Consider the following 24,057-nt stretch of genomic DNA (forward strand, 5'->3'; position numbering starts at 1 on the left):
GCCACGGAGACGTCCTTGCAAGTGTGCTGTCCAGGCCCCCCCAATACGTGGCATCCGCGTGCTATAGCTCCATCACCTCCCAGCCCCATGCTCCTGTTAATGCAGCCTTAGCCCGCCGCTGGTCGGTATCATCTGCCCACGCTCCGTTCTGCGGTGACACCTTTTCTCACCCGGTGCCTGTTGCTGCCCCGTGAACCCGGTGTACTGAGCTGGGCAGCCCCAGAGGTTGGTTGGGTCCTCCTGTCTACAGGGGAGCCCGCCCTTCTCATGCCGGCTCCCCTGCAGGTGGGAAGTAGACCCTGACTACTGCGAGGAGGTGAAGCAGACGCCCCCCTACGACAGCAGCCACCGCATCCTGGACGTCATGGACATGACCATCTTCGACTTCCTCATGGGTATGTCCGGGGCCACCGGCCTGCCCTGGGAACGCCTGACACAGATCCAGCCACCGTGGTCCTGCTTGTACTCGGTTCTGCCAGCTTGGAGGCCAGACGGGGGAGGGAGGGGACGCCTCTGAGCTGCACACAGGCTCCCAGCAGGCTTGTCCCTACAGGAAACATGGACCGCCATCACTACGAGACCTTCGAGAAGTTTGGGAACAAAACGTTTATCATCCACTTGGACAATGGGAGAGGGTGAGTCCTTCCAGACGCAGCGAAGGGCTGGCCGTGTCCCCACCCAGACCTGGGGGAGCAGGCGCTCTGTGGGGAGGGACGGCCCAGCCCCCAAAGGCCCCCCTATGTGACACAGGGTTCTGGCCAGGACTCCTGTGAGCCTGTGAGCTGGGGAGACTGAGGCCTGCAGTGGGTGTGTGTGCAGGGGACAGACCACTCCAGCGGTCAGAGCTGCAAGTTCTCAGACGCCTCAGGGAATCAGCTCTGGGCACCTGGGCAGTTACGTCTGTGGGTCACGCGTTCCCAGCTGTAGAAGACGCCCCTGCAGCTAGACTCCTGGCTGACCCGCCCTCGAGCCTTCTCCGCTCATTCTGCCCGGACTCACCCCTTCGAACCTCTGCTCAGTCCAGTGGCCAGAAGGTCAGGCCGCTTTCAGGCACCTGCCTCGTCCCAGGCCCTGCACCCGGGGCTGGACAGCAGGGGCCAGGCCCCCGCAACACCAGGCAGGGCCCACGCGGGCACCGCCTGCTCTGATGCTCCCGTCCCAGTGCCTGGGCTCTGCGCACGGTGTCCCCCTGCGAGTGGCCTCTCCACAGCTCTGTTCTTCTTCCCGCAGGTTTGGAAAATACTCCCACGACGAGCTTTCCATCCTGGTGCCTTTACAGCAGTGCTGCAGGTGCGGCTCTGCCCCTCCCCGAGGGCCCCACCCCTGGGCTGGCCCTGTCACTGCACAGGAGGCCGGATGCTGCCACAGCCGCGGCCGCAGATCAGGCCGAGCCTTCCTGTCCCCACCCCGGCAGTTCCCAGAGCTCCTCCCGGGACCCAGCTCCGTGTCACCGTAATAGCCCACCTTGCAGCGTCAGACACCGAGGCCCCGGGCTCCCACTCTGCCGCCTTTCTCGGGGCTCCCAGCCCGGCCCCTCCTTTAGCAGATGGGGAAACAGGCTGTGGGGCTAAACACCTGCTCGGCCCCGGGGCAGCTCTGTGTCGCCTGGCCCAGACAACGAGCAGGCCAAGCCGGGGCTGCCTCCTCCCCGCTACTGTCTGCCGGGAGTAACGGGGCCCGTTGGACACCGCTGGGCCCACCCGGGCCCCTCCTGGAGGCAGGACCCTCACCACGTGCTTCTGAGAGGCCGGGGCTGGAGTGGGCCAGGGGCTGGGCCGGCACCGCGCTCGGGGCGGCTGCAGCGACGGCCAGGCTCTTCCTCCCGGTGCCGGCCTGACGTCGTTCTCCCCGCAGGATCAGGAGGTCCACGTACCTACGGCTGCAGCTCCTGGCTAAGGAGGAGTACAAGCTGAGTCTGCTGATGGCCGAGTCCCTGCGTAGGGACCGCGTGGCCCCCGTCCTGTACCGGCCGCACCTGGAGGCTCTGGACCGGCGGCTGCGCGTCGTGCTGCAGGCGGTCAGGGACTGCGTGGAGAAGAACGGGCTGCCCGGTGTCGTGGAGGACGACCTCAGCCCCGAGCACAGAGCCTCTGCTGGGAGGTAGTGACCGTGAGCCGTGGCCAGGCCAGCTGCCGGGGCACACGGGCCAACGCAGGAGCGGACGGGCTGCCCGGGGACGCGTGTCCTCACTTTCCAGACCAGGGCGGGCCGGCGGGAGCGCACTCCGCCCCCGTGGACAGAGGCGGCCTGGCGGCGGCCCACCACCCTTTTGTATGGAAAGGAAGCCTTTACTTACTATTTTGTATTTATACCTGGTGTAAATGTACATAAATAGAGACATCTATGCAGACCCCGACCACCCAGCAAGTCACACGGAGGGCCACCCGGCAGGGCCAAGTGCCCCTGCGAAGGGCTCCCCCTCTGGACCGAACGTACAGTAAAAACGCTCCTCCCTGCCTGGGGCTGAGGTGTCTGGGGCTGCAGGAGGCTCCTGAGGCTGTCACGGACTCCCGTCGACAGATGAACACCGTGTAGCTTTCGGGCGACGTGAAGGACCAATCGTTACCTGGCTGCCCAGGCTGCCTCGGGGCACCTTCTGACTTGCTTCGGAAGCCTGTGCACGTGTGTGACACAGTCATGTGGCCGGGCAGCTGGTTACTTTCACGGCATCTTCGCGGAAGGGTTTGCAATGCGGTAAAGGTGCAATAAAGATTCAGCAGGTGTGTGCTGGGGCCTCGCTGGGGTCTGGGTCCCCCACTCCGTGGTGCTCCGCTGCTTGCCCACCCGCCCTCCAAAAGAGTGAGTCCCAGAACCAGGCGTGGCCCGGCGTCCGGGCTGGAAGGAGGGGCTTGGCGCAAGGTCTGAGGTGGGCCTTGGTGTGGCCTGTCCCGCTGTTGCTGCAGCTGCTCCCGGGGAGCTGAGTGGAGATCCCTGAAGGTGCGCCCCAGAGTCTCTACAGGCCTGGCATCACGTGGGCACCGTGTTTACCCAGCAGGAGCCAGGACAGTGGTGGCTGGACTGGCCACGGGGACGGCGAGGGAGGGGCTGAGCCAGGGGTGGCCTGGGAGAGCCAGCCCCCCAACGCCCTGCTGGAGGGAGGGGACACTGGTCTCCTGGCCCGGAGGCTGGGGCTTGTGGGCGGGGCCCAACCCTGGAGGACTCACATGAGGACTCGCGTGAACCCCGGTTCATGAAGCAGAGAAATCACAGCCCCTGTGCCTTTTGCTGGGGGTTCCCTCAGCTGTCACCCCACAGATCTCCCTGTGCGCACAGGAGGGGAGACCACGTGCGGATGCAGGGAGGACATGGCCGTCTGCAAGCCGGGAGAGAGGCCTCACCAGATACAACCCCAGAACAGAGAGAAGAGTCTGTGTTTCAGCTGCGCCGTCTGTGGCGTCCTGGTGCGGCACCCAGGGCACGATCAGAAACACACATGTGGTCTTTGCCCCGCGTTGCTGACACAGAGCTTCTCAGTCCCTCAGAATTCCCTGAGCTAAAGACAAAAGAAGAAGGATGTGGGGGAAGCCAGTTATGGGGGTGACGAAGAAGAGCAGAAAGCGGGGTGTGGTGGTTACGTGGATTTCAATCTGGGCTTCTCCCCAGTAGGAGTCTCTCCTGATCCAGAGCCACCCCCGTTCAGGTACAGAGAGAGAGACACGTACAGGGGGAGATTTCCTTAACAGTGCGAACGTCCCTCCCAAAAGGGCAATTTCTGCTCTATTTTTTCTCAAAATAATCGTTACGCCAAAGAGGCACACGTTAGGTGACATGGCTTCCCCTCAAAGGCCAAGCAGTGTCACAAAGGAGGTTCCGAGCTCTGCAGAGCTGCCCAAGAGGCCCAGAGCTGGACAGCAGTTAAAGCCATGGAGACAGGTTCGTTCAGCACCATTGCAATGGGGACACAAAAAGGCCTCAGTACAGAACTGGCCGAATTCCCAGTGCAGCCTGGAAGGTAGGGATTGACAGCCAAGGAGCAGGTGAGGTGGGGGATGGGAAATCACTGCATCGGGGTTCTGGCTAAACCAGGGTTCTCGGTGATGGCGGGCCAGGGGTCTCTCGTCCAACTGAGCTAACAGGATTCTTGCTAAAATTGGGTGATGCAAAGCCAGACACGGGAGTCGAGGCCTCGCTGGGAGGGGCTTCGGAGGAGCCTGACTGACACCTCTCGGGTAGCACAGGGTCTCGTCCCCCTAGCACACAGCAAGCAGTGCTCTCAGAGGCTCCAGAGCTGGGGCAGCGGCTGAGACACCAGTGGGAAGCCGGGAGGTGAGCCTGGGAGAGACAGACAGACATGAAGCAAACAGACTGTGCACGCACACCTCGAGGCCCCAAGGACGCTGCCGCGGGGTGTGGGACCAGGAATGAGTCCAGAAAAGGGAAAACGGGAGGCGGGGTGGGACCCCTGGCGTGATGATGAAAGTTGCCAAACAGCGCGGAGTACAGAGTCCCCAGGCAAACGGAAGCCAAGAGGAGCCGGTCCTTCTGTGGGGAAGGCCGTGGCCTCGTCAGGGTGAGGACAGGCCTAGAGCGGCAGCTGTGAGACAGGCCACCTCCGGGAGACAGTCACACAAGGAAGGAAGCGCAGTCCAGCACAGTCTGGCTCGGCCGGGATGAGGTTCACAGACATGGCCGTCAGCAGTCAGCATGTTTCCCCGAAGGAAAATGCGATGCAGCTGAATTGGGAGGGGCTGGTCCTCTCAGGTAGGAAGTTGGCAGGGATTTTGTAGAACTTAAAAAGCCTGTCGTTTAGAAACACGGAGGTGATGCGCAAACGAGACAAGAGACAGCACAGCCAGGGAGACTCACAGAAGTGATTTCTCTGGGTCTTTGCTTCGGGAGCAGGGGTGAGGTGGGCAGGGGTCTGCTCTTGTCCATGATCTGACCTGTTGTTTGACTTTTAAAACTGTGTTTATCTATTACTTTGATACAAATTCAAACAGCAGGTAAAGGGGCTGGGTGGGAGGAGAGATGGGGGCAGGGCCTGAGCTGTGAGCCCCGCGAGATCGCACGCCACCAGCCCAGGGCCCTCCTGCCTTGTCCCGTGCGCTACTCACGACAGCTGTGCCGTCAAATCCGAATTCCATCGCCCGTTTTCACCACCTAAACCGAGGCCCAGACAGGTAAAGGGACTTTCCTGAATGAGCGCAGGAGCGTGTGGTGTTCGGGACCCAGATCTGCAGAGGGAGGGGCTGAGGGGGCGAGGGTGGTGGAGGAAGCCCGGAACAGGACGAAAGAAAAGGTTTTCGGTTAAATTCCTCCAGGTGAAAGGCTACTTCCCCACAAGAGTTAGGCAGCCTGCTTGGTCCACAGTAGGACAGCACCTGCCACAGGGCTGAGGAGAAAGGGTTAAGAATTCAAACATAATTAAAAAGACAAACTGGGGGGAAATCAAAACAAAAATCCTCCTTCAGTCGGCCTGGGGCCTGGTTGTGGAGAATCAAGAGGCAGGAGGCAACCCCTCTGAGGGCAGAGACCACTTCCTGAATTCAAACAAGTAAATGAACAAATAAATCACTATATAGATGGGGGCGCGTGCACGACCCCTGCCCTGTGGGCCCGAGGGACGGAGTGTGTCAGTGGGGCTCTGGGGATTCAGGTGGTGGGCTCACCCTCACTCCGGGCCCCACCCACAAGCCTGAGACGGATGGAGGGCAGGGAGGCCCGAGGAGGGGGCTGGCAGAGGGCCCTGGCCCTCCCCGCCGCCTCCCCACCTGGGAGCAAATCACATGTGCACATTCCTGGGGCCAGTCCCCCAGACGCCATGCCCAGAGGCGCAGGCTCCCTAGGAGGCCGGCGCAGCGGCCCCAGGCCACCCTCCGAGGTCCTGCTCAGCCCTCGCAGGAAACTCTCCCTCAAGTCAATGTCCTCCCCACCCAGAGGGACCATGACAAAAGCAGGCGAGCAGAGACGCCTCAGGAGCCTTGGCCTGGGGGACCGGAGGGGGCTTGAAGGAACCTCACCTTCATCAGGAGAGCAGAGCTCCAAAGCCCCTGTGGGAGGGGTCCCCACCCACACAGAGGGGTCTTTCTTACTCTTCTCGGAGCTGGCTTTCGGGAAGCGGGGTGTGGGCTGGCCGGGGCCTGGGAACAGTGTCCATCCCGTCCCCAAGGGGAGGGGCAGCTCCTGGCCTCTCGGCTTTGATGGGATAAGCGGGGAGAGGACACCGGCTGGGGGGGCCTCGGGGCCGGCTGCAGTGCAGCGTCTGTGGGGTGCACACCAGGCCCAGGGCAGCCCCGCTGGGCTGCTGTGGCGGCTCCAGGCAGCCAGCCCTGCCCAAGGCCTGTGCTCGGTCCCGTCCCTGCTGTAGGTCGCAGCACCCCAGCTACACTCAGCTGCATGTATTCCTGTGGTCACTGCCGTCCTGGGGGCCCCTGGGAGGCCTGCGCTGGGGACACAGCCCATGTCTGGTCCCCTTGCACCATCTAGAGGAGAACCTGAGAAAAGCAAGACCAGCCTCCCCAGGGCAGAGATGACCAGAGTCTGGCCTCAGAAGCCCCCTAGGTCCTCAGGATCGGAGTCCAACACCTCAGAAGCAGAGGGGGTACGAAGACCCTCAGCTGCCTGGCAGATGGGTCCCTCAGCCAGCGAGAGCAGCAGCAAGGCCTGCCAGTGGCTACCCGGGCCCCAACCAGGCCAGCCTGTCCTTTCAGGGTCCAGGGGCTCAGGGTGGCCCCACCAGCCCCCCAGGCCAGGCTCGGAGCCCAGGTGAGGGGGCTGTCGACCTTGGTCCCCTGTTTTCCAGGACCTAGCACAGTGCCTGGGCCCCAAAATACCTATAGAGTCAGTGGGTCGTTCTTCAGTGAGTGCTGAATACAAGTTCTGTACACTGATACATACTTCCAACACCAGAGAAGAAGAAGAATATGGAATTCATGTGGAGGGTTGAAGTGCTCTGGCCTTCCGGAAGCTTCTAGAAGCACCATCTCCATGGTGTCCCTGGGTCTTGGCGCAGCCTTCCACCCTGGAGCTGTCTGCCCCCGCTCCACCCTTATTTCATTCATTCTTATTCCAAGTGCTGCAGAAACATCTCATCCTGGAAGGTTTCCTAGCCTTTAGCCTGGGTGACTGAAGTGCATTCTCCCATGGACGCCCCCCCCCCCATGTCAGATCATGTGTTTCTGAGGTCATCTGGCCAGTGTCCACTTCTCACTAGACTGGGAGCCACGTGAGGACAAAAAGGAGCACAGCTCCAGCACGTACGGGCCGGCAGCTCTGCCTGGTTCGGCCCCCTCCGCCCTGGCCTGCTCCCCTGACACGGAAACGGTCAGCTTCCACAGAGGCACAGCCCTCCCGGCCCTGCATCCAGGCTGGCCCGGTCCATCGTTCCAGCCTTTCTGAACCTCTGCAGACCCCATGCAGTCCCGCCGTTGGGGTCGAGGGTTCCCAATTCCCCGTGTGTGGTAGCAGCCCCCAGGCAGGCCCCCAAGGGTCCACACCTCCTGCTATTCACGTCGGGTGAGCCCCCGCCACCTGGTGCCCAAATTCTCTTTGAGGCCAATAGGATACATGAGTGGTAGCCGGTCACGGCCAAACCTGGTCTACAGGACACCCTGGGCTCCTGCCCCTCTCTCTGGACCTATTATGAAGGGGGAGAGCTGCCACGTGTGAGGATTTTTATTTTTTCACCTTTCTCTACTTTATAAACTTTCTGTAACAAACACAGCTTTTAACTACAAAACACAAAAGCGTGTGAGTTGGGAGGGAGGGAGACGCAAGAGGCAAGAGACATGGGAACATATGTATATGTATAACTGATTCACTTTGCTATAAAGCAGAAACTAACACACCGTTGTAAAGCAATTATACACCAATAAAGATGTAACAAAAAAAAAGCGTATGAGTAACTTATAAGACACTATAGCGATCACGTGAGTCCCGTCTTCCCCCACACCCTCCTCTTGTACCGTTTGTGATGTTTCTGCATCAGACATGCTGGGTGAGGGCTGCTGGGGTCCAGGACTGTCCCCAAAGAGGCTGCAGCCCCCTCTGGCTGGTCTCCCACGTTTGCGTATAGGCCTCCCAGTGGACAGGCGTGCAAGCTCCCGCAGGCCACCTCCCGAGCCCTGGAATTGCCGTCACATCCTTTCCTGAAGGGCCTGGGTTCAAATCCTGCTCTACCCCACACGAGTGCTGTGATTTCGGGTGAGCTGTTTGCCCTCTCCGTCCGGATAAAGGGGACTAAACAAAAGGCCTGACTCACAGGATGGTCCTGAGAAGTGAGTGAGCATAAAAAGCGAAAAGAACCTTAGAACACTGCTGGCCTATGACTGCGGCTGGTGCCGCCAGTATTAGTGGTATTGGGAGGGAATTTTTGGCTTAAAGACCAGAGAAACCTTCCTTCTCACTGCCGGGCCCCAAATTAATGTTATTTTCAGAAGTAAGTCAAGCAGGCTTCAGAAGCCTGAGAAACCAAAACACGTTCGGAAGGTTTTCTAACCAACCAGACTTCATTTTCTATTCAATTAAACCAGTGAACAAATGGAGCTGTTTCCTCTACCATCCGCTCTTCAATGCTTCAGAGGCCCCTCCCTGTCTCAGGACCTGCAGCACCTCTGGGACAGGGCGACAGCTGGCTGCCACCTTCCCTGGGCAGACTCTGTTTTGTTCCGGGAGGGAGCTGTGCGATTCCACACCCCCAGGCCTGGCCCGCAGGAGACCTTTCCAGACGGTCCCCTGCTCTCTCTCTTCCTCCCGTGCATCCAGTGAGATCCGCGAGAGAGCCGGTCCACGAGAGAGCAGAACGTGCTTCCACCTGTCCTGTCCAGGGCTCTGGGCTCTCCCGCCAGCACTCGCATGGCTTCAGCAACTCACCATCCTGTCCCCCCACCTGCTGCAGGTAAGTGGGCGTTCAGACCCGCTCTCCTCTGCCGGGCCTGTTCCCCTGGGCTTGAGCCGGTTGCCCTGAAACCTTAGTTCTCTGACAGATTCAAGTAGAGTCATGATTGTGCAGAGCTCTGGTTTTACTGCTGTGAGGGTAGGAGTCCTGCTACTTTCACTGTGCAGACCTGCCTCTGTCAGAGCTTCACCCAGGTCTCAGCTATATCAGCCGCTGGTCCCTTTGTGCTGCTGGTGGTGTCCGTGATGTGGCTGGACCGCAGCTTGTCCAATGCTTCCCTGTTGAAGGACATCTGGGCTGATTCCAGTTTGGGGAAAAGAGGAATAAAGCCACTATGAACACGTGTCACAAGTGCTTGTGTGAAGTTGAGTCTTCACTTGGGATAAACGCCCAAGAGTGCAACTGCTGGGTCACATGGTAGCTGCAAGTTTAGTTTTTAAAGAAACAACCAAAATGTTTTCCCAAAGGCTGTACCGGTTTACGTTCCCGCGTTCCAGCATTTTAAATTTTGACACCTGGCAGAGAGGAAGCTGGAGCCAATGAATGCATCTGAGCCCGAGTGCACCTCAGATCCCACCCGGACAGGAGCCAGAGCAGGAAGGGCGCTGGTGTAGCTGCCCCGGTGGCCCCAGGTCCTGGACACGCCCCACCCCAGCAGGCGACCACTCTTCTTCAGCAAGGTGGGCAGCAGCAGGCCCTCCTGGGCCAATGGGCTGGACTGAGCACAGGTCATTTCAGAGCTACAGGTGCAGCTTTGAAGGCGAAATCTTCTGGAAGACGATCCAGGTGTCCTGGCCTTGGGCAGACTCACAGTCTGGAGTCTCATGGCTGGAATTTTGCAGATTATTCACGGAAATGCCTTTGGGTGGACATCCAACTTGAAACAAAGGGGCCCCCTTAAGATCCCACCTCACTTCTTCCTAAAGCGTCCTCCCCGTCTTCTCTCCCACGTGCGCCCACCAGCGGCCCACTCCCCCCAGAAGGGGCCGGTGACGCAGCGGCTTGGCTGATGAGAAGAGCAAGCTCTTCACCCCAGGCCGCAGGTGCCGGGTACAGGGCAGGTGGTCACTGGGCTCAGAGCCCTGCACCGGGCCCCTGGAGGAGGGGACAGTGAGAGACAGTGCGTCAGGGACACAGGGCGCTGGAGGATGTGTTGGACCCTGTGTCTCTGGCCTGGCTCTGATCCAGTGTCCAGGCAGGACACACCCTGGACCACTGCTGCTCTGGGGCTGCAGGCCGGAGGTGCAGAGCCTGGTGGGGAGGGGCGATAGCCCCCGCCCTCTCTGTGGCCTGGCTCCTGGCAGCGCAGGAGCCCACTATGGGGATCCAGGAGCCAGGGAAGAACCTACATGTCTCGGGGTGCGCCCAGGCTTGGGGGACCCAGCGAGCTCTGCCCTGAAGTCTGGGGCCGGCGCGGGAAGCGCGAGGTGCATCAGGCCAGAGTGGTGACGGTGGGCGCCCCGCCCGTCGGTCCACCCAGCGCGCGGCTCCCTCCTCCTGCCGCCGGTCAGAGGCCCACTGCGAGCCCGCTCCGCTCCCCTCGGACGCTCTACCGGTGACTGGGGCCTCCCCCGCTTCGGGATTGGATGCGAGAGGACGGGGTGGGGGCGGGCGGGGGGACCCCAGAAACCCGGGTTCCCAGCTCAGGAGGAGAGCAGCCGGCAGTTCAGACGCTGCTGCGCCGCGCCAGCGAGAACCTCCGCGCAGACCTGGAGCGTCGGCGGGCGGCGCGGAGGAGGCGGCAGCAGCGGCGGCCCCGCAGGCGTCCGGCGCACCACGATGTTTGACAGCTCGCAGTATCCCTACAATTGCTTCAATTACGACGCCGACGACTACCCCGCGGGCAGCTCGGACGAGGAGAAGCGGCTCACGAGGCCGGCGTACAGGTGACCGCGGAGCCGGGGCGGGGCCGCAGGGGACATCGGCCTTCCTCCGCGAGGGGGCCAAGACGCGCCTGGGATGAGGGAGGGGTCTCTTCTCGTCCGCACGTCTGGAGGTAGCCGAGAAGGTTCTCCACCCTCCCCGGGGAACCCCCAGGTGTGAGGCAGAGCTTCTGGGGTCTGCGCAGAACGGCGCTGGGAGTTCTCAGCGCGCTGGGGGAAGGCAGAGCAGAGCGGGTCCGGCCGGGAAGGGCAGGCGGGGGAGGCTCCAGACTCGCTCCGGGGTCCCACCTCCGGCGCCCGCCTGGCCTGAGCGCCCCTGTTTGCAGCTACATCGCGCTGATCGCCATGGCCATTCAGCAGAGCCCGACAGGCAAGGTGACCCTGTCGGGCATCTACGACTTCATCATGCACAAGTTCCCCTATTACCGCGCCAACCAGCGCGCCTGGCAGAACTCCATCCGCCACAACCTGTCCCTCAACAGCTGCTTCGTCAAGGTGAGCCCCTTCCCTCCCCCGCCCCCGAGCGGCCCCTGAGGGTCCCAGGTCTTGCGACACCTGGACCAAGTCATCCCTGATTGGCGGGGGGAGCGGGGGTGTACCGGCTCACCGGGCGACACCCCCAAGCCCCAGGTCCGGGCGCGTCGTTCCAGGGCTGCCCAGGGCTCACCCTAAGCGGCCCTAAGTGAGCGCTCTCGGTGGGCGGGTCGCACCTGGGAGCCAGCCGGGCGCTGAGCCCCTCGCTCCCACAGGTGCCGCGGACCCACGGCCACGAGAAAGGCAAAGGCAACTACTGGACCTTCGCCGGCGGCTGCGAGTCGCTACTGGACCTTTTCGAGAACGGCAACTACAGGCGGAGGCGGCGGCGGCGCGGCCCCAAACTCGAGGAGGCGAGGGGGACGCGCGCGGCAGAAGCGGAAGCGCCCCGGAGTCCCCCTGAGCCGGCCACTGCGAGGGGGAACCCCGTCCCCCGCCGCGAGGCCCCAATCCCAGCCAGCCCCGCCGCCCTGGGGAGGGAGGCACACAGGGACATCAAGTTCAGCATCGACTACATCCTCTCCACCCCCGACCCCTTTCCCGGGCTCAGGTCGCCCTACGCGCAGGAGGGCAGATACCCCGGCTGGAGGCCCAGCAAATGAATCTTCACCTTTGGACGATGTGAGAGGGGCTGAGGCTCCTCCGCCTCCGGGGCTGGCAGCCAATCAGTCTGGGGTCTTCTGAGTGGTTTTGGCCCACCTCAAGTGGAGAAGTGAGGTTCTGCCACATCCCACAAACTTCCAAAGACTCAGGCTCAACGCTGAAACCAGCCTAGGTTGGAGGGAAAGAAGGCGATCTGATGAAAGGCACTCATTTCCATATTGTGGCTTGATCCCTTCAGATGAAACCCATCGGGTTCCCGTTTGTCGACTTAAGGGTTTGCTCTAGACTCACCGGGTGATCCTGCTTGAGGACGAAGAACGTGGGTTCAGGGTCACATTCACTTAGAGTCAAGGTAACGCTGGAGCGTTTGCTTCATGGACGGATGCGCACGAAGCTGCCGATGAGCTAAGTGTCCAGTCAGTGAAGCTGGTGGGCATCTTCCTTTAGAGCTGAAGGCAATAATAATACAGTGCAGACGGTCGAGTCGGCTATTAATCAATCCCGTGAATGTTGCCCAAGGTTTTTGACTGTGTCCCTGTTATGGGTAATGTGATTGGAAGTGACAAATGCATCTCGTGTTGTGGGCAGAATATTTGATGATTGTTTTAAAACTTCTGTGTACTTTTTTTATAAACGAAAGAAGGAAGGAAGGAAGGGTGGGAGGGCGAAGGGAGGGAGGTCCAAATCTGGGACAGCATGGGCGCAAAGTGCACTTTTCTTGATTGTTCTGAGCAGGGAGTAAGCCCTGTCCTGGCATGTTCCATCCAGCTGGTTTCCCGAGAAAGCAGACATTCCGAGGCAGGCGGCTGGTAAATTCCTGCTACACTGTGAGGTTAGGGACTGCACAATTACAAGCAATGGAGGTGGGTGCACCCATCTGAAATGGAAATGATTTAATTACCGTGTAGAGATGGGCATTTAAAAAACACAATTATGCGCAGTGAAACTATTTGACCAACCTTATCATTTTTCACCAGTCCTTTTTTGCAGAGTTAATTGCTTTCCATGACTTAATTTGAACATTAGTATGGATTACACCTAATCTGATTCACTAGGTGACAATGATTGGCTAATTTTGTAAACGGCAAAAACACACCCAAGGAGGCCGGCTGTCTCGACTGGGAACTATAGTCTTGCTTTATTGGACTCGGAGAAACTGGGGCTGGGGGTAGATGCAGGTAGGCAGCAGCTAGACAGGCCGAATCACGCAAAATACACGCTGATTCAGAGAAGGCTGGGCATTTCATTAAATCACGGAATTCCTTCCTTCACCGGCCCTGTGAATAGAAACCCCACGTGTTCCTTCTGGGTGGTTTTGAGAAGAGGGGGGTTACTCGTGTGAGGTGCCGAGCCCTGACTCCAGAGATGGGCACTGGCGGTGATGTGCTCCCTCGCTCCGCCAGCGTCCTCTCGGCCTGGCCAGGCCACCAAAGGCAGCCTCTGTCAGTGGGAGAGGACCAGGGTCTGTAACGTGGAGATCACTGCGCCTTCGCAAACACCCACGGCCAGAACTCTTTGCTGGGGAAGCAGCCAGTGTCTGTGGGCTCTCAGGGCTGGCCAGGCACAGTGCTGAGCCCCCAGTGCCAACTGTCCACTGGCTAGCACCCCAGCCCTGTTCCCCTCATCCCATTTACAAATCGGGGACCTGCGGCACAGCAGGCCCAGGTCCAGGACGCAGGCGTGTGACTCCGGGGTCAGGCTGCTAACATACGGCTTCCTCCATGCCGTGGTCACATGCATGTGTGCATGCATGTGCCTCATGGGCATGTGTTATGTCTGTCTCATTCCTCTTACTTATATCCCCTTGTCAGTTGTGCCGAAAGCATCATTTTAAATTATACCAGGTGTAATTCAGATGGTGACAGGATACAGGTGGTTCTATACGCAAGTATACGGCATATAGAGTATCTGAAGATATATTTTTCTGCTACCAACTGAGCAAATAACGTTTCACTTTATCTTTCGAGTTCTCTTCCTGAGTTTCGTTCCGGTGATCAAGCCTCACGGAGATGGAAAGACCCTTTGCCCTGAACAGACAATCTGGACGCACCAGCCTTGGAGAGGAAGGAGGCCTCGGGTCGGCCTCCCTGCACACGTTCCTGGGCAAAGGCCCACGGCGGCCGCAGCCACGGGGCGGCACCGGGCCGCGAGACCTGTGTACTGTGAGGTGTAGCATTTGTTTTGCAAAGGATATCAATCACGTTTTTAGAAGCAAAGGGACATTTTCAATTTGCCAGCGTATGACACCTTGCGACTTCAGAAAGCCTCCCAGCCCTCAGAGTGAATGGCATTTAATCCCCAACAACACAGCGGGGCGAGGGCTGGCCTGACCTATTCAAATGTCGCCTCCACCAGCCACACCTGCCCAACGCAATTATAATTAAACACTTTATGCCTCTCTTGCAAATCCGCTGATTGACCACCGATACGTACATCACCAGCACATTACCCCAAGCAGATGTCTGCCACACGCGTCATGGATCACCAGGTTTCCATTAGCGAAGTCGGGGACCCGCGTGTGGGCGACGCGTGCGAACTGCCACTGTGCAGAGCAGGTTCCCGGGCTGTGCGGCCTCCCGCCCACGGACCGTGGGGTGTCCCTGTTCAGAGCAGCCGGCCGAGAGAGGGGCCTCCACCCAAGCTGGGTGCTGCAGGGGTGAGGGGAGGACAGGGTAATGACAACCAAGGGGAGGGTGGATGCCCCCTCTTGCGGCATCCCCTCATCCCCACAGGGCCACCCCACAGGGGTGGCTCCCCTCTCCAGGGCCCTCGACTGCCAAGCCTATATGTAAACACGAGTGGCCTTGTCCTGCCAGCTCCAGCAGCCCGGTGAGCAGGGACAGGCAGACACACAGCTCTATTTCACAGATGGGGAAACTGAGGTTCAGGGGGGCAGGTCCTGGGCCCCCCCTCCCCACTCCAAGTGCCCAGGATGCCTAGCTGAGGAGGAGGTAACGCCCTCTGGCCAGGAGGTTAGAGGTAACCACACTCCGGGCCCCCTCCAGCCACTCACTGCGTCCACTAGCGTTCGAGCCCTGAGCAAGTGCCAGGGACCCGAATCTGGGACTTCGAGGGCGTGGCCTCGAGCAGACCAACCTTCCGCCCCCCGCCAGGGGGCGCCAGCACTACCCGCCCCGAGCAAACCAACCCCCCCCTCCCCCGTCGGGGGCGTCAGCACTGCCCGCCCCGAGCAGACCGACCTTCCGCCCCCCGCCAGGGGGCGCCAGCACTGCCCTCGCCCCCACCACGGGGCCAGCCTGGTGTGAGGCCCCCAGGCCTGGCTTCAGGAGGAACCCAGGAAGGACAAATTAACAGTCCATAAACATTTGCAAAACTGCTGTTTCCATCCCATTAAAATACCAAGCGCATCTTATGTAAATGGGCCTTGCCTTTCTGGAGAAGCCGGTTCCCCAGAACCGAAGACACAGCTCCTCAGGCTGCCGCTGAGGACAAATTAACTGTCCTCACGTGCGGCTGTGCAATTACGTTTCCCCAGCTTTAGGTGACTTCAGGCCCAGAGTCCAAACAAGACGTGAGTTCATTCAGCTGAATCTCACAGTATTAGATTTATAATAAACTGAGAGAGGTTGCGCGGCTGTGCCGTTTTCAAAAAGCGGAAATGGGGTGGGAACTTTGGAGCTCCCCGTCCGACTTTGCTTGGCTCTGTGCGGGATGCGAGTGGGGAGGTGGGAGGACGGGCGCTCCCTTCCCGGGCTCCTGCCCGGCCCTCACCCTGTTGCCCATCAGGTGGTGGTTTTCCGTCCACACTTCTCACCCAGGAGCCCGCCGTCCACTGGGGCAGCCGATGTGTGCCCCCCGCCCTGCCAAGCCCAGGGCCCCACGATCCAAGAGACCACACTGTTTGTCCCTGAACTGGGGGCAAGAAGAGAGAGTTCAGACCAGCTGTCTCTTCAGACGCCCACGAAAAGCACTGGGCTCCAGAGGGTGAGGGGATCCGTAACCACTCCTGCCATTAATTGCTTCATACCCTTCTCCATCCCTTCAAACGTAGATGGGGAGCCACAGACCGCAAGTCCCGGGGCCTCTCGGTGTGGGAGACGTGGCGGGCACAGCAAAGCCCGAGGCGCGAGAGGCCAGGCTCCTGAGGGTGACACCGCCTGCCCCCGCCCCACCCACTTACGGGCATCCTGGATTACAGAGTCTCACTCAGGTGACGGGGACAGGAGGGTCTGCTCCCCGCGAGAAGCCTGAGGAGGCCACGCCACTGGTTCTGGGGCACTGGAGCCTGGACTCCATCCACACGCAGGGAGCCTGGCATTTCAGCCAGAGGAGGGACACGGGAGGGAGGCCTGGTGCAATTTGCGGGGGCAGGTCAGGGGCTCAGCACGCCGCCTCCCTCAGATACTGGTCCAGGCCAAGGGCACCGTCAGTGGGATCGCTGCGTCCACCAGGTGCGATGGGAAGTCCTGTCTGCCCTGGGCCCTGGCCACTGGGAGCAGAGAGGGTTCCCCACCTGGGGTGCTCTGTGTGTATCTGAACGCTGGGCGTGCACGGGCCATGTGTGTGTGTTTCCCAGCTGTGCTTCTGTGAGCCCTGGTGAGTGTGCACGTGTGGGTGTGAATGAGTGTACATTGTGTGTGCACATGGTTGAGCAGAGCATACACCTGCGAGTGTGCTCAGATGGGTGTGCATACAAGAGTGTGTGCACATACCAGTGTACACTCGTGAGTGTGTGTCACATCAACATCTTTTCCGGTCCTTTTTGTGCCAAGAAACGTGTATGCAAAGCAAAGGTGCCTGGGAGCTCCCCAGGTCTTGCAGGACCAGCTCCTCTGTGGGGTGGCTGGTGGGGGTCCCACTGGGGTCTCCGTGGTGAGCCCCATTTGCTGGAGCCGCTCAGCAGGACGAGGTGAGACGTGCTCTCAGAGAGGGGCAGCCACAGCTGATGAACATGATCAGAGCTGATGGTTGTAAAGGTTAGTGCATAAATCAAAAGGAAATGTCAAATGCCTTCTAACACTGGTGGAGGCATAACTTGGAGCAGGACCAAGCGCTGGGCACTTGCTCACGGAACCTCAGAAGAATCACGTCCGTAACATCCCCAGACTGATGGCCCCTCACTCCAGACGCAAGTCTCTGCTGCCTCCCAGGTGGGAGCGTGTGTCCAGCGCTCAGGCGCGGGTCTGCTGGTGCTGAGGACATCCAGGACGCGTCACAAACACGGGGTCAGGCCACGAGAACTTTCCAAATGGCCCGAGAGCACGTGCATCCTGGGATCGTCCCTGAGGAGCCTGACAGAAAGCTCAGCAGACGCCTTCCTCCCCAAGAGCTCCCCACGCAGCCTGTTTCCTGCCCCGCTCGGTCGAGGCCCCAGTGCCTTCTGTCTGCCTGTGGCTGCCAGCCTCACGCCGGACACTCCAAATGAGGCCAAGACTCTCCCCAGGGCCTCCAGGCAGCCTCTGACAGGCAGGATCGAGCGCAGGGCCTGAGCCGTGGCGGGATGTCGGGGCTCCAGGCCTTACATCTGCAAAGGGCTGCAGGTACACTTTCTATATTATCTCCAAATGAGATGATGCTTTGCAGTCGGTATTTAACATTGTTAAATGTAAGCATTAAAACTACTCTTAAAACTCACAGCCCTGTTTGGTCAGTTACTCCATTTAAAAAAAATAATTCTTCATTTTTTAGCATTTCTACAACTGCAGTAAATAAAAGAGGCCACTTCCCCTCTCTCTGCCTCAAGAGACCATGACCGCGTCCTGCCCGCCCACCCAGAGCCGAGGGCCAGCTTCCGAGCTGAGTGCGCCTGGCTGCCCGGCTCTCCGCTCCCCGTGAAGGGCCAAACGTCAGGCCCTCCCCTTGGGCGCCTTTGCTCTCAGCCTTGCTAACTCATGCTTGTGCCCTGCCTCATCCAGGAACCTTCCCCACTGCCCATCCTGTAACCCCAGGTTATAAACGTCTTATATTATCTGGAAGCTCACAGTATTATACTTTACACATAGTTATACGCTCCTTCTTGAATAAAGCTTTGGGTATGGCATCAGGAATGCGTTAAAGTTTATTTTCCCCATAGGGTCATTTCAGCACCATTAATTCCCTCTCCCTGTGGGATTATTTTGATGTCTCTGTTGGAAGTCAGTTGTCCGTGTATGGGTCTCTTTCTAAACTCTCATTCTGTTCCATTGATCTGCTCGTCTATTCGGCACAAATACCACACTGTATCTATGGCTATAGCTTTAAAATACATATGGAAGGTGTGGAGTGTTAGTCTCACAGCTTTGCTTTTCTTTTTCAAAGTTGGTTGGGCTATTCTAGAGCCTTTGAAATGCCAAATAAATTTTAGAATCAGTTTGTGAATTGCTACGAGAAACCTGCTGGGAGGGATTAGTATAGTGTTGAAGCCATAGATCAATTGCGGGAAAATTGACATTAGTTCATATTTTTGATACTACTATGAATTGTATTTTTAAATTTTAAAGGTCTGATTGCTTGTCGGTAGTCTACAGAAATACAATTAATTCTTGTATATTGATCTTGAATTCCAAAACCTTGCTAAACCCACTTACTAGCTTTTTGTAGTTTCCATCAGGTTTTCTGCGTGGATGGCCATGTCTTCGGCGAATAAATTACAAGTTTCGTCTCGTGGCTTGCAATCTGGATGCGCCTTATTTCCTTGCTCTTTTGCACAGGGTAGAACCTCCAGTGCAACGTTGAATGGAAGTGGCACGAGTCGGTATCCTTGAGGGGAAAGAATTCCACCTTCCACTGTGATGTGTGAACCCAGCTGTAAATTTATTTACATTTATTTTGTAAATAGATGTTGTTTATCAGGTTGAGAAGTTCCTTTTTTTTCCTAGTTTGCTGAAAGGGCTTACTGGGAATGGATATTGGATTTCGTCAAATTTATGTTGTTAATATGGTTGATTGCATTGACTGCAAATGTTAAATCTTCCCTGCATTCCTGGGATGAACTCCACTGGTCATTATATATTTTTCTTTTTATATGTATTGGATTCAATTTGATTTTTTTGTTTAGACTTTTAATCTCTATGTTCATAAGAGAAATTGGGCTGCACTTTTCCTCTAAGGACATGGTCTGGCTTTGGTTTCAAGGTAATGCTGATCTGATCTTGTAGGATGAGTTTGAAAATATTCCCACCTCCTCAATCTCATGGAGAATTGGTGTAGAATTGAAATTTTAGTAGAATTCACCAGTGAAGCCACATGGGTTTTCTGTGAGGGAAGGGTTTTAACTACTAACTTGATTTATTTAATAGATGTAGGGCTATTCAGGTTATCTATTCTTTAATAAGCTGTGGTGGTTTCCGATTTTTAAGGGATTTGTCCACTTCATATATGTTGTCTAATTTATAAAAATGGTTCCTAATATTCCTTTTTGTATCCTCTTAGTAATCATAGACTCTGCAAGGAGGTCGCCTCTCATTCCTGACATTGTTCCTTTTTTCCTGGTCAGTCTACTTAGAGGTAGCAGAGAAGCACCAACGCCCCCAGCCGACCTTGGACTCCAGGTGTGACTTCTCACCTGGAGGCGCATCCTTCTCTCAGCATCGAGGAGAAACCCAAAGGAACCCCAGTAACTTCCCACATATAACTAATTAAAGCCAAGGACTATTTGCCAAAACAGATCCACCAGTTGGGAAAACCCTGAACCCCCCGTCCAGACCCATCACTTCTAAAGCAGCGCCTCAGGCGTCCTACCCAGTGACCGAGCCGCGGTGGCCGGTCTCAGCTGGGGCTGCTGCCAGGAAGGACGGGAGGTGCCCTGAGCAGCTCACAGACTAGTGAGCTAGGGGCATGGGGGCCTGCTGGGTGTAACCCCACGCCCCACCACCCTGGGCGTCTCTATATGACTCCTCTTTTCATTGTAAACTATAACATATTTGCTTAAACTACTTTGATGTAAAGTAAAAAGTGAGCCCCTGCTCACTCTCCCCTTGTATCCATCAGCTCCTGCCCTAATAAAACTGAGAGAGCCACGCCGACACTCAGTAGCGGAGCAGTCACGTGGAGCAGAGCTGGACGTGCCAGCGGCTACGCTCCACAGCTGAACTGCGCGCGTGTCGCCCCACCCCCGGGCAGGCTGGGCTCAGGCTGCCATCTGCATTTTTTCTGGGGTTCAGACCACCTGGAGGAAGCTCGTTCCATGATGTGATGGCAGCAGAGGTACGAGAGGGCAGCCCAGCTGCAAGTCCTCTGCAGGTACCAGGTCCGCAGACATCCTGTGTCCAAAGCAAGTCACGTGGCCAGACCCCAAGTCCAGGGCCAGGAAGGACCCCTCCCACGGAAGAAGGGGGTGGGTGTCTCTGGATAATTTATCCACCTCACACACTTGGCCACAATCCCAAACCCCAGAGGCAGCCGCCCTGAACACTTCATGTGCCGCGCCACACGCTGCTTTCTCTGCAGACACAGACCTATAATTGTACCCCACGTCTGCTGCACAAGTCGGGTCCTGCTCTGTGCACCCCAGGGAGCCATCGGCAGTATCGGCCGGGCTCCGCGAGATCGTGGCAGAGTCAGACACGCAGCCTTAGACCTCGCGTTCGCCTGTTTGTTTGTGTGGCCTGGCGTCCTCCAAAGAGGACTTGAGAACTTCGTGATGCAGGACCATCCGTACTGAGTTCTCACTGTGTCCCAGTCCTGTCACTTGCCTGATCTCAGGGGCGCCTCACGCCAGCCTGGGCGTCAGCCCCCTGCTCCCCGCCCCAGGTGAGGGCTCAAGGTCATGGGGCGGATGAGAGGCTGTGCAGCTGCAGGGCCCTTGTCCCCAGCCTCTCCCGTGCGTGTCACGTGCCGGGGGGCTGACGCCCTCCCTGATTCCAGGACATCTGAGGAGGGAGAGGAGTAGCTGTGAGCAGGGAAGCTCTGCGGGGAGAAGGCCGAGGCCTCAGAGGCCCCAGTTACAAAGGTCGGGGGAACCCAGCCAGCAGCTCATGTCACAGGTCCTGGGGGAGGGGACGATGGTGGGGCAGGATTGGGGGCCAGGGCCCGTGCTAAGGGTGCAGGAGTCAAAAGGGAAGGAGTGGGGGCTGTCAGCCGCTGGCTCCCCCTTGTCCCCCTCACCTGGCCCTGAGGTGCCACCAGCTGCCACACTGCAGCACAGACCACTCCACTCCGCTGGAGACCACCGTGTGCCGAGCAGCCTGTAATTTTATGCAAGCCCAGCTAATTTCAACCAGGACGTAGAGGCAGTGGGATTTAAAACCTGATGTAGGATTCAACGATAAAAAGACAAATAATTCAATTCAAAAACAGGCCAAGGATCTGGACAGATATTTCTCCCAAGAAGATGTACAAATGGCCAAGAAGCTCATGAAAAGATGCTCAGCTCCTAGGAATACACCCAAAGTATGGAAAACAGGGACTCAGACAGATACCTGTACACAAATGTTCATGGCAGCTTGACTCACACGAGCCAAAAAGTGGAAATCACCCACATGTCCACCAGTGGATGAACTGGATGAACAAAATGTGCTCTATCCATACAATGGAATATTATTCAGCCATGAAAAGTGATGCTACAACATGAGTGAGCCTGGAACACACGCCAAGTTAAAGAAGCTGTCACAACAGGCTGTGTGTTGTGTGATTCCAGAACAGGCAGGTCCATGGACGCAGAGAGTGAATCGGTGGTTGCCATGGAAGGAGGGAGGGGGGATGTGGGGGCCATGGCTGGGGATGCGGCGTTTCTTTTCGAGGTGATGAAGATGTTCTGGAATTAGATAGTGGTGATGGTTGTCCAACATTGTGAATGTGCTAAAAACCACTGAACTGTACACTTTAAAACAGTGAATTTTGGGGCTTCCCTGGTGGCACAGTGGTTGAGAGTCCGCCTGCCGATGCAGGGGATGTGGGTTCGTGCCCCAGTCCGGGAGGATCCCACATGCCGTGGAACGGCTGGGCCCGTGAGCCATGGCCGCTGAGCCTGCACGTCCCGAGCCTGTGCTCCGCAACGGGAGAGGCCACAACAGTGAGAGGCCTGAGTACAGAAAAAAAAAAAAAAACCAGTGAATTTTGTGTTATGTGGATTATATCTTAATTTTAGAATTGCACACACACAACCTAAGATGGGTGAGAGCCCTGCTCAGCACCTCTGGTCACAGAAACCGCACGTGTGTCGCTGTCTGAGTGTTAGTTTCCTTGTGCCAAGATTGGGGCCATAGTCCTGACTCACAGGGTTGTCGTGCCAACCAAGAGCGATAAGGCACAGAACGCCCGGTTATTGCACCAACTGGATGAGATAATGCACGAGATGTGACACGAGGCTCACAAACTGGGGCCATGCACAGTACGTCACCTGGCCCTGTGCCCATCACACCTGTGGGTGATCGAGCCTGACACCTGGGAGGTGGCCTTGACCCTACCCGCCTCCGCCCACAGCAGCACCTTCAGCCTTTGAGCAGAACGCGGCTCCTCTGTACAGCCTTCTCCCCACGCCCCTCACCTCGCCCCACCTCGCTTACTTGAGGCAGCAAGTGTCCTACCTGCTGCCGGCCCCCTCCAGCCATCCTCCAACCTGCCGCCAGAGTGGGCCCGCTGGAAACACGCCAGGCCCACCCCTTTCCCTGCCGCCCCCCTTGCCCCAGCCAGGCTCTCTTGCCCCCAGAGCAAAGCTCAGCTCCAGCCCTCACCCCCACCAGGCAAGGGCCGCTCCGCTCATCCCCCGCCCCTGCCTCGCCCACTGGGCTCCAGCCACGCGGCGCCCTTGGAGAGCTGTCCCCAGGCCTGGAATGATCCCCAGTCCTCGTCCTCACTCAGCCTCCACTCAGTGCCGCGGCCAGTCCAGTGGCCTTCCTGCCCGCGACCAAGCCAGCAACCACGCAGCGCTGTCTTCTCCCTTCGCTTGGTTTTTAACGGCACTCCCAGCATGCTTTATGATGTTGTGTTGTATTCACGATATTAACATATTTTGGCGTTCACCCGTATCCCCCACTAGAATACAGGCTCCGCCCACAGACCAGCCCTTCCCCCCGTGGCTGTCCCCAGACGCCAGGACGGCTACGGGCCCGTAGCAGCAGCCCGTGGGAGGCGCTACGGTGGCCTCCCGAGCTCGTTTCCCCAGCTGTAAAACGAGGGGAGCGGGTGGTGGTGCACAGCCCTCCTCAGCTCTCCAGGTGCAGCGCAGGTGGCTCCACACCGCAGGGAGCGATGCCCTTGGCAAGGACCCCTCCGGGCACGAAAGCTGAGCCAGGCTGGCCTTTGTGGAGCGGGCAGCTTCCGCTTCACCCCCACCTCTCCCCACCTGCGATCCTGCGAATCGGCCTCAGGGTGCCTGAAAGCTCGGCATCCGCATCTCTCACAGGCGAGGCCCAGAGGGTGCACGCCCGCGCCTGGCCACCAGGTGGCAGCAGAGAGCCAGGGATGGGCCGGTCCACAGAGGCGGCAGCCTGGGGTGAGGGTGTTGGGTGGGAGGGTAGCGATCTGGGCCCCGCCCTCCCCAGATCCAAGCCCCGCCCCGTGGCCCAGGCCCCGCTGAAAGGTGCCCAGGTTTGGGGTCCACGGTCTTCCAGGACCACCTCCTGAAAAGAAATTGGTGCAGTGGATGATGCGGGAGGCAGGTGCGGGAGGCAGGGTGGGGGCAGGTGGGCTCTACCAGTCAAGCGAGCTTATCAACGGCCAGGCCTCTCTAAGCACCTGACACTCCTGTTCTCCTGACATCTTTATGGAGAAGACCCCGTTTACACCAACACTTAGAGAAACATCTCACTGGGACACCTGGGGCACAGGCAGAGAAACCGAGGGGAGGGTGGGCTGTGATCCAGGCCCACGTGGGCTCTCCCCTGAGCCAAGCTCCTCCCCGTCCCTCCCAGCCCCCCTCACTGTGATCTGATGGGGGTCCTGTAGGACAGCTGCCCATGAGATGCACAGGAGACCGACCCTGAGAAGCAGGCACGGATTCAGATCCAGGTGTCCAGCTCCTGTTTGCCCTCCTGTCCCCCTGCTCCCAGCTGTCCCCAAATACCTTTTCAGGGTCTCTGAGTGAACTTGAGGCCCAGTTCCTCCCATCCTGTCTGGGGAGGGGCCTTGCTCAGACCTCAGGCCAGGGCTCTTAGCCGACGCGAGGAGGGACCCCTGCACTGCTGCCTTGAGGGAGACCTTGGAAGGCGGTACCCAGGTGCCCCTTTGAGGGAGCCATGGAGTTTGGAAATCAGACTGACTCTAACCTGTCCCCTAGTTTTTTGTACTAAAACAAACACAGATGCCCTCTGGAATAGAATG

The 24,057-nt window shown here is 58.4% G+C and overlaps 2 protein-coding genes across 2 annotated transcripts in view; both read left to right on the plus strand.

Annotated features, from left to right (window-relative positions):
• The window catches only part of FAM20C (FAM20C golgi associated secretory pathway kinase), a 36,049-nt gene extending 33,305 nt beyond the window's left edge, over nt 1-2,744 (plus strand). The window contains exons 7-10 of the mRNA XM_082671098.1: nt 286-395; nt 554-635; nt 1,231-1,290; nt 1,855-2,744. Of these exons, the coding sequence (XP_082527224.1) occupies nt 286-395; nt 554-635; nt 1,231-1,290; nt 1,855-2,104 (502 nt within the window). The 3' untranslated portion in view covers nt 2,105-2,744. The remainder of the gene's footprint in view (nt 1-285; nt 396-553; nt 636-1,230; nt 1,291-1,854) is intronic.
• Nucleotides 2,745-10,615: 7,871 nt separating this feature from the next.
• On the plus strand, nt 10,616-11,855 carry FOXL3 (forkhead box L3; the record flags this gene model as incomplete). The annotated part of the gene is made up of 3 exons (XM_082671016.1): nt 10,616-10,722; nt 11,046-11,214; nt 11,469-11,855. The coding sequence occupies 3 exons, from the start codon at nt 10,616-10,618 to the stop codon at nt 11,853-11,855; spliced, it is 663 nt and encodes a 220-aa protein (XP_082527142.1).
• Nucleotides 11,856-24,057: the final 12,202 nt, after the last annotated feature.

Source organism: Grampus griseus (genome assembly GCF_964374135.1).
Source record: "Grampus griseus genome assembly, chromosome: 14".
Lineage (NCBI taxonomy): Eukaryota > Metazoa > Chordata > Mammalia > Artiodactyla > Delphinidae > Grampus > Grampus griseus.